Source organism: Salvelinus sp. IW2-2015, linkage group LG20, assembly GCF_002910315.2.
Source record: "Salvelinus sp. IW2-2015 linkage group LG20, ASM291031v2, whole genome shotgun sequence".
In the NCBI taxonomy this organism is placed as follows: Eukaryota; Metazoa; Chordata; class Actinopteri; order Salmoniformes; family Salmonidae; genus Salvelinus; species Salvelinus sp. IW2-2015.
In genome coordinates this window covers 54,412,913-54,422,889 of record NC_036860.1, presented here as the reverse complement: position 1 = coordinate 54,422,889, position 9,977 = coordinate 54,412,913, and the positions used below count along the sequence as shown (strand labels likewise).

Here is a 9,977-nt window from a genome sequence, read left to right as displayed (position 1 = left end):
TTAGGTCATTTCCAATAATAAGTATTGGAATTTCTCTTTATGAAAAATGTACAGTCAATGGCCAGTAATTTATGGGCCAATTCCTATGAAAAGGTTATTTGGCTAAACACCAAATAGGATTGTCATTCACGTTTATTTCACATGTATTTAATGTTTTGAGATCACATGCATCCTTAAGTATTTAAAATAGGACAAAATAGAAAGTCTRTATGTGTCTAATTGGATGATAATGAATATTCAAAATCATAATGCGTGGCTCATTATATATAATGCCATCTATCCCCTATGGCCCATAATGCAACATAAAGCCAAATGTCATTGTTGATTTGTATATTGGGTCGATGCTGCGGAGGTGACAACTGTGAAGAAGGGGGGTGTGAAGGGTTCAGTTAATTTTGCAGTAGCTTATCTGTGTGTGATCCTAAGTGTTTGTTTTAGAATGTGTCTGTGCGTGTTTGTGTATTTGTGTTCGTATGCATTTGTGTGTGTGCACATGCGTGCATTAATGTGTTTGTGTGGCATATCCACAACTAATTACCATAGCCTAGTCCCCATGGTAATCCATGTCAGTGTTAATTAAAGTACTTTTCTGTGTTTTACGTGGACTGAAGTAAAAAAAAAAATGTTTACTGCATGTATTTACATCCCCATTTCCTGAAATTTGAGTGGCCAACAAATGTTAATTTGAATAAACAGTTAGCAAGTGGGACTATGGGGAGAGTCTTCTCTCCAGAACATGGTTTTCACATTTACATATTTTGATCGGTTTTAACCAGACAGGAATTGAGTGACAGAGAGGGAACCAATAAAACATGACCCCTTGGGATCCAGGTGACTTCTGCATGGCTTCCATTCACGCAACATCATTACTTTTTGATTGTATGGAGACACATAAACACAAGTTGAGTGTGTCAGAAAAACGAACACAAAGGACGGTACAATACCACATACAAACTCTTCCTTTACGCTGAGTGTGCTGACAGGCCTTGACAKGAGCCATGTGTGTGGGAGAGGACACTGCCATGCCATCTGTCTGTTTGTGTTACTGTTAATGATTCTGTATAGTGTGAGCAGGGCCACAATGTGCTTGGCATTGTGCAATACCTTTAGAATCTGCTCAACTCTTTTAGTTGGGCCAGCTGCACTTATATTAATTTGTCCACTTGGCAGAAACATTGCAGTGCCAGCACCTCATCACAAAGTCCTCACAGCCAGCAGCTACAGCCACTCTAACGGCCTGCTTGTTTACTACAAAGCCCTTACAGCCATGGCTTYCAGAAACATGTTTGATTCATGACAGGAAACTTGGGGGATGCTAATCAGAGTGCAGGTGCTTCTTAACTGGTTACAGACAAACAGATAGGAAACTTGGAGATGTTGTGGTGCTATCTAAACTCACTGTGTGTCTGTGTGTGTGTGTGAATGTTGCCCTACAGTGTATCTACAGTACCACAATGTCCTAATAATTCACTAGAATGTCCTGAAAAGGTAAGAAAGCAAGAACTTTGGGGGGTTTTGGGGGTTCAGATTAAGTTTAAGTTTAGGGTTAGCAAAAATAGGTGTTTAGAAGGCTGTCAGGTTGGATGGGGAGCGTTGCTGCACAGCTATTTTCAGGTCTCTCCAGAGATGTTAGATCAGGTAAAAGTCAAATCAAATCAAATGTTATTTGTCACATACACATGGTTAGCAGATGTTAATGCGAGCGTAGTGAAATGCTTGTGCTTYTAGTTCCGACAATGCAGTAATAACCAACCAGTAATCTAACCTAACAATTTCACCACAACTACCTTATACACACAAGTGTAAAGGGATGAAGAATATGTACATAAAAATATATGAATGAGTAATGGTACAGAACGGCATAGGCAAGATGCAGTGGATGGTTTAGAGTACAGTACATACATATGAGATGAGTAATATAGGGTATGTAAACATTATATTAAGTGGCATTGTTTAAAGTGGCTAGTGATACATTTTTTACATCAATTTTTCAATTATTGAAGTGGCTGAAATTGAGTCAGTATGTTGGCAGCAGCCACTCAATGTTAGTGGTGGCTATTTAACAGTCTGATGGTCTTGAGATAGAAGCTGTTTTTTAGTCTCTCGGTCCCTGCTTTGATGCACCTGTACTGACCTCGCCTTCTGGATGATAGCGGGGTGAACAGGCAGTGGCTCGGGTGGTTGTTGTCCTTAATGATCTTTATGGCCTTCCTGTGACATCGGGTGGTGTAGGTGTCCTGGAGGGCCAGAGTTTGCCCCCGGTGATGCGTTGTGCAGACCTCACTACCCTCTGGAGAGCCTTACGGTTGGGGCGGAGCAGTTGCCGTACCAGGCGGTGATACAGCCCGACAGGATGCTTCGATTGTGCATCTTTAAAGGTTTGTGAGTGCTTTTGGTGACAAGCCAAATTTCTTCAGCCTCCTGAGGTTGAAGAGGCGTGCTGCGCCTTCTCACCACGCTGTCTGTGTGGGTGGACCAATTCAGTTTGTCCGTGATGTGTACGCCGAGGAATTAAAACCTTCTACCTCTCCACTACTGTCCCGTCGATGTGGATAGGGGGGTGCTCCCTCTGCTGTTTCCTGAAGTCCACGATCATCTCCTTTGTTTTTGTTGACGTTGAGTGTGAGGTTATTTTCCTGACGCCACACTCCGAGGGCCCTCACCTCCTCCTGTAGGCCGTCTCGTCGTTGTTGGTAATCAAGCTACCACTGTAGTGTCGTCTGCAAACTTGATGATTGAGTTAGCATGCCACGCAGTCGTGGGTGAACAGGGAGTGCAGGAGAGGGCTGAGAACGCACCCTTGTGCGGCCCCAGTGTTGAGGATCAGCGGGGTGGAGATGTTGTTACCTACCCTCACCACCTGGGGCGGGGCCGTCAGGAAGTCCAGTACTCAGTTGCACAGGGCGGGGTCGAGACCCAGGGTCTCGAGCTTGATGACGAGTTTGGAGGGTACTATGGTGTTAAATGCTGAGCTGTAGTCGATGAACAGCATTCTCACATAGGGTATTCCTCTTGTCCAGATGGGTTAGGGCAGTGTGCAGTGTGGTTGCGATTGCGTCGTCTGTGGACCTATTGGGCCGGTAAGCAAATTGGAGTGGGTCTTGGGTGTCAGGTAGGGTGGAGGTGATATGTTCCTTGACTAGTCTCTCAAAGCACTTCATGATGACGGAAGTGAGTGCTACGGGGCGGTAGTCGTTTAGCTCAGTTACCTTAGCTTTCTTGGGAACAGGGACAATGGTGGCCCTCTTGAAGCATGTGGGAACAGCAGACTGGGATAATGATTGATTGAATATGTCCGTAAACACACCAGCCAGTTGGTCTGCGCATGCTCTGAGGACGCGGCTGGGGATGCCGTCTGGGCCTGCAGCCTTGCGAGGGTTAACACGTTTAAATGTTTTACTAACGTCGGCTGCAGTGAAGGAGAGTCCGCAGGTTTTGGTAGCGGGCCGTGTCAGTGGCACTGTATTGTCCTCAAAGCGAGCAAAGAAGTTGTTTAGTCTGTCTGGGAGCAAGACATCCTGGTCCGCGACGAGGCTGGTTTCCTTTTTGTAATCTGTGATTGACTGTAGACCCTGCCACATACCTCTTGTGTCTGAGCCGTTGAATTGCGACTCTACTTTGTCTCTATACTGACGCTTAGCTTGTTTGATTGCCTTGCGGAGGGAATAGCTACACTGTTTGTATTCGGTCATGTTTCTGGTCACCTTGCCCTGGTTAAAAGCAGTGGTTCGCGCTTTCAGTTTCGCGCGAATGCTGCCATCAATCCACGGTTTCTGGTTTGGGAATGTTTTAATAGTTGCTGCGGGTACGACATCGCCGATGCACTTGCTAATAATCTCGCTCACCGAATCATCGTATTCGTCAATGCGGAACATATCCCAATCCACGTGATCGAAGCAATCTTGAAGCGTGGAATCAGATTGGTCACACCAGCGTTGAACAGACCTGAGTATGGGAGCTTCCTGTTTTAGTCTCTGTCTATAGGCTGGGAGCAACAAAATGGAGTCGTGGTCAGCTTTTCTGAAAGGAGTGCGGGGGAGGGCCTTATATGCGTCACGGAAGTTAGAATAACAATGATCCAGGGTTTTACCAGCCTACCAGCCTAGGGTCTGAGGTCCTGAGTGCTCTATGGCAGGTTTTCATTAAGGATCTCTCTGTACTTTGCTCCGTTCATCTTTGCCTCGATCCTGACTAGTCTCCCAGTCCCTGCCACTGAAAAACATCCCCACAACATGCTGCTGCCACCATCATGCTTCACTGTAGGGATGGTGCCAGGTTTCCTCCAGACGTGATGTTTGGCATTTAGGACAAAGTGTTCAGTCTTGGTTTCATCAGACCAGAGAATCTTGTTTCTCATGGTCTGAGAGTCCTTTAGGTGCCTTTTGGAAAACTCCAAGCGGACTGTCATGTGCATTTTACTGAGCAGTGGTTTCCGTCTGGCCACTCTACTATAAAGGCCTGATTGTTGGAGTGCTGCAGAGATGATTGTCCTTCTGTGTAGGTTCTCCCATCTCCACAGAGAAATTCTTGAGCTTTGTCAGAGTGACCATCGGGTTCTTGGGGGAGAAGGGACCAAGGCCCTTCTCCCCCAATTGCTGACTTTGGCCAAGCTCTAAGAAGAGTCTTGGTGGTTCCAAACTTTTTCCATTTAAGAATGATGGAAGCCACTGTGTTCTTGGGGACATTCAATGCTGCAGAAATGTTTTGGTACCCATCCCCCGATCTGTGCCTCGACACATTCCTGTCTTGGAGCTCTACGGACAATTTCTTCGACCTCATGGCTTCGTGTTTGCTCTGACATGCACTGTCAACTGTGGGACCTTATATCGACAGGTGTGTGCCTTTCCAACACATGTCGAATCAATTACACTTACCCCAGGTGGACTCCAATCAAGTTGTAGAAACATCTGAAGGATGATCAATGGAAACAAGATGCACCTGAGCTCATTTTCGAGTCTAATATCAAAGGGTCTGAATACTTATGCAAATAAGGTATTTGTGTTAATTTAAAAAAAAAAWTGCAAACATTTATAAAAACTTGTTTTTACTTTGTCACTATAGGGTATTGTGAGTAGATTACTGAGGATTTTATTCAAACCATTTTAGAATAAGGTTGTGATGTAACAAAATGTGTAAAAAGTGAAGGGGTCTGAATACTTTCCGAAGACACTGTACATATTGTTTTTATTTTTTATTTTCTTTGGCACCGTGTATATGTCCCTCCAGACTCACAGCTCTGAATATTTTACTAGCTGGGGATTAAAAATGCAGCAGGGCCTCTAGTGAAACACTCATCTACTCAGATGTGTACAATAGAGAGGGTTCCGTGACCTCCCTTGTTCCCCTCACCACTACCCACAAAACACTTCTCCCTCACGCCGTTCAGCTCTGCTCATGCACGCTGGGCATCACCAAACAGCGCACACACACACACACACAGCCTTGTATAACTAACCTTGTGGGGACACAACATTTAGTCCCATTCAAAACTCCTAACCCTAACCTTAACCTTAAAGCCCCTAGAAGTAGCATTTGGTCCAATTTTTGTTAGTTTACTATTTTTGTGGKGACCTCTTTTACAGAAAAAAAGCAGGTGGGCAAAGGGCTATTAACCCAGTTTAAACCTTACAGAAAGATAACAAGTGGACAAAGGGCTAATGACCTAGTTTAATGTTCAGAAAGATAACAGGTGGACAAAGGGCTATTAACCCAGTTTAAACCTTACAGAAAGATAACAAGTGGACAAAGGGCTAATGACCTAGTTTAAATCTTACAGAAAGATAACAGGTGGCAAAGGGCTAATGACCTATTTTTAAATCTTACAGAAAGATAACAGGTGGACAAGGGCTTTTAACCCAGTTTAAACCTTACAGAAAGATAACAGGTGGACAAAGGGCTAATGACCTAGTTTAAATCTTACAGAAAGATAAAAGGTGGACAAAGGGCTATTAACCCAGTTTAAACCTTACAGAAAGATAACAAGTGGACAAAGTGCTAATGACCTAGTTTTAAATCTTACAGAAAGATAACAGGTGGACAAAGGGCTATTAACCCAGTTTAAACCTTACAGAAAGATACACAAGTGGACAAAGGGCTAATGACCTAGTTTAAATCTTACGAAAGATAACAGGTGGACAAAGGGCTAATGACCTAGTTTAAATCTTACAGAAAGATAACAGGTGGACAAAGGGCTATTAACCCAGTTTAAACCTTACAGAAAAGATAACAAGTGGACAAAGGGCTAATGACCTAGTTTAAACCTCACAGAAAGATAACAGGTGGGAAAAGTGCTTATGGCCCAGTTTAAACCTTTTATGGGTTTACCAGAAGACTACTAAATACTCCAAGTTAATGGTTAACCACAAGGTGTTTTTAAAAGAGACTGATGTTTGGAGTATATTGCATACTGAACTAGCTCCATGCATATTTTCCCAATGAGAGCTTTTCTAGTTCCATTGGTGTTGCTGATCTGTCATTTGGGAGTAGCTAAGGACATTCCAAGTGAAGATGAATCCTCTCACTTACAGACAGCCCTTCACTTTGACATCAAGTCTGAGCTGAGAGATCTGAGAGACATGGTGGTGCTGCAAAGAGCAGAGCTGAGCCGCACCATGACTGAACTACGAGACACTAAGACTCAGGTGGAGGGGCTGAAAACAGAGAACTCAGGTGATAGCAGAAAACTAAGCCCACTATCAGTTGACTGAGTAATGTTATACTCTGGTTAATTTCCATTGTTGACATGAAAATTATTTCATTTTGTTTTAGTCATGGAGTCCAGGCTGATGAGTTCTGAAGGACAACTTGAGGCATTGAAGACAGAGAATGCAGGTAAAATGTACAGTTAAATATCAGTTTGTTTAGTTAGTTTGGTCATCAAATGAACTATTGTTAATGTAGCCATAGAAACCAGGCAGAATATAGGTACCTAATTATCTTGACATTATGATTGCTAATGATCAAGACACTCATTTTGTGTTCTCCGGGGTATTTTCCTGCAAACGTTTGTGTAATTTTTGTAACTCCAGCCATACTGAGCAGGGTAACATCCACTGAGAGTGAGGTTGAGAAACTGCAGAGGGAGAATGCAGGTAAAACATACATGGAATTATGGTACTTCTAAATAACATGTAATGTGATTTGGGAATAATTCCTTCCCCTTCCATTTCTGAGTGTGAAAAAGGTCAAATGTTTGTCATTGTCATCATCAAATCATTCTCTTTATTCTCCTGCATTCACAGAGAGACCCAAGGTGGCATTTTCAACCTCTTTGGGAAAAACTGGACACCAAGGACCATTCAACACTGCCACCACCGTAGTCTACAAGAACATCTTCACAAACACCGGTGAACACTACAACCAAGCTACAGGTACTGTACTGTCTTCATCAACATCAGTCAACGGTTAGTGTAGACTATATCCTACGTAGTCAAATACAAGTGCATCTGAAGTTTAAAAAAAAAACAGCACAACTTGTAAAAACTGCTTGATGTTGGTGGCAGGTTGCGTTTGATGCCCCATGATTTTGTTTAGTGCAATCAAGATCATACATTTATGTCAATGTGCTACAGGTACGGTCATGTAGTGTGCAGCACAAGTCTTGATGATCTCTATGATTTCCCTCACATCCAGGTATCTTCACAGCACCTGTGAGAGGGGTCTACCACTTCAGCTTCACAATGGGTGATTTTCTCCAGTCAACTGTTATGGGCCTATCCCTGTTCAAGAATGATCAGCTAATAATTCATTCAGGGGAAGTAGGTGACCATCAGCAGTTTAGAAATGCATCCAATGCAGTCATACTACAGCTGGAAGTGGGAGATGTCGTTTTTATGCAACTCCCTGCAAACTACAGGATTTATGATGATTCAAATCACCGTAACACTTTTACTGGCATTCTACTCTTCCCTGTTTGAGAAAGTTTTAAATGTGTTGTGATGATGAACATCAATGAAGTGCTTTTGATGAATGAAGTGCTTTTGACCAATCTTGTTTCATTTAATTATTACTGCACAGAGACATTATTCACATGCACCTGCACTCCCACGTGCACACAAACCCACACTTCTGATCCAAAACACATGCTGCATTATTCACTTAGACCAGTAGGGGGTAGTAAATGCCTATATTTGGTTGTGTGGTCTTTCAAGTGAGATGGAGACAGACAACATAGACCTGTATTGTGAATGGATTGATGGATGGAAATTATTCAACCTCRCCATGGCAACACATATATTTGCTATGTATGGTGGTCAGTAAGGATATCTTATTGCAAGGTGTRCGTTTATATACAATGTGCAATATGATATTAAACTTTTCAGGAAGTTAGGAACCAATATACACAGGCAGTAATGGAAAGCAAAAGCTAGGTTTTTCAAACAGAAATTTGCATCCTGTAGCACAAACTCAAAAAAGTTTTGGGACACTGTAAAGTCCATGGAGAATAAGAGCACCTCCTCCCAGCTGCCCACTGCACTGAAGCTAGGAAACACTGTCGCCACCGATAAATCAAAGATAACCGAGAATTTTAAAAAGCATATTTCTACGGCTGGCCATGCTTTCCACCTGGCTACCCCTACCCCGGTCTACAGCTCTACACCCCCCACAGCAACTTGCCCAAGCCTCCCCCATTTCTCCTTCACCCAAATCCAGATAGCTGATGTTCTGAAAGAGCTACAAAATCTGGACCCCTACAAATCAGCTGGGCTAGACAATCTGGACCCTCTCTTTCTAAAATTATCCGCCGCAATTGTTGCAACCCCTATTACTAGCCTGTTCAACCTCTCTTAAGTATCGTCGGAGATGCCTAAAGATTGGAAAGCTGCCGCGGTCATCMCCCTCTTCAAAGGGGGAGACAATCTAAACCCAAACTGTTACAGMCCTATATCCATCCTACCCTGCCTTTCTAAAGTCTTCAAAAGCCAAGTTAACAAACAGATCACWGACCATTTAGAATCCCACCATACCTTCTCCGCTATGCAATCTGGTTTCCGAGTTGGTCATGGGTGCACCTCAGCCACGCTCAAGGTCCTAAACCATATCATAACCACATCGATAAAAGACAGTACTGTGCAGCCGTCTCCATCGACCTGGCCAAGGCTTTCGACTCTGTCAATCACCGCATTCTTATCGGCAGATTCAACAGCCTTGCTTTCTCAAATGACTGCCTCGCCTGGTTCACCAACTACTTCTCAGATAGAATCGGAGGGCCTGTTGTAGGGACCTCTGGCAGTCTCTATGGGGGTGCCACGGGCCGACTCTTTTCTCTGTATATATCAATGATGTCGCTCTTGCTGCTGGTGATTCTCTGATCCACCTCTACGCAAACGACACCATTCTGTATACATCTGGCCCTTCTTTGGACACTGTGTTAACAAACCTCCAGACGAGCTTCAATGCCATACAACTCTCCTTCCGTGGCCTCCAACTGCTCTTAAATGCAAGTAAAACTAAATGCATGCTGTTCAACCGATCGCTGCCTGCACCCGACCTCCCGTCTAGCATCACTACTCTGGACGGTTCTGACTTAGAATATGTGGACAACTACAAATACCTAGGTGTCTGGTTAGACTGTAAACTCTCCTTCCAGACTCACATTACGCATCTCCAATCCAAAATTAAATCTAGAATCGGCTTCCTATTTCGCACCAAAGCATCCTCCACTCATGCTGCCAAGCATACCCTTGTAAAACTGACTATCCTACCGATCCTTGACTTCGTCGATGTCATTTACAAAATAGCCTCCTACACTCTACTCAGCAAATTGTGTGTAGTCTATCACAGTGCCATCCGTTTTGTCACCAAAGCCCCATATACTACCCACCACTGCGACCTGTATGCTCTCGTTGGCTGGCCCTCGCTTCATATTCGTCACCAAACCCACTGGCTCCAGGTCATCTATAAGTCTTTGCTAGGTAAAGCCCCGCCTTATCTCAGCTCACTGGTCACCAAGCAGCACCCACCCGTAGCACGCGCTC

The 9,977-nt window shown here is 43.9% G+C and overlaps 1 protein-coding gene across 1 annotated transcript; it reads left to right on the top strand.

Moving 5' to 3' along the window:
- Positions 1-6,369: 6,369 nt before the first annotated feature.
- Positions 6,370-7,987, top strand: cbln17 (cerebellin 17). Its single transcript, XM_024012765.3, has 5 exons — positions 6,370-6,669; positions 6,769-6,831; positions 7,029-7,091; positions 7,242-7,370; positions 7,633-7,987. The coding sequence occupies exons 1-5, from the start codon at positions 6,420-6,422 to the stop codon at positions 7,914-7,916; spliced, it is 789 nt and encodes a 262-aa protein (XP_023868533.1). The 5' UTR covers positions 6,370-6,419; the 3' UTR covers positions 7,917-7,987.
- Positions 7,988-9,977: the final 1,990 nt, after the last annotated feature.

Bases quoted from the DNA above. Each gene is read 5' to 3' on its own strand.
- cbln17 (XM_024012765.3), top strand. From the start codon at position 6,420: ATGCATATTTTCCCAATGAGAGCTTTTCTAGTTCCATTGGTGTTGCTG. The intron at 6,670-6,768 runs GTGATAGCAGAA...ATTTTGTTTTAG, and splicing joins GCTGAAAACAGAGAACTCAG to TCATGGAGTCCAGGCTGATG. The intron at 7,371-7,632 runs GTACTGTACTGT...CCTCACATCCAG, and splicing joins ACACTACAACCAAGCTACAG to GTATCTTCACAGCACCTGTG.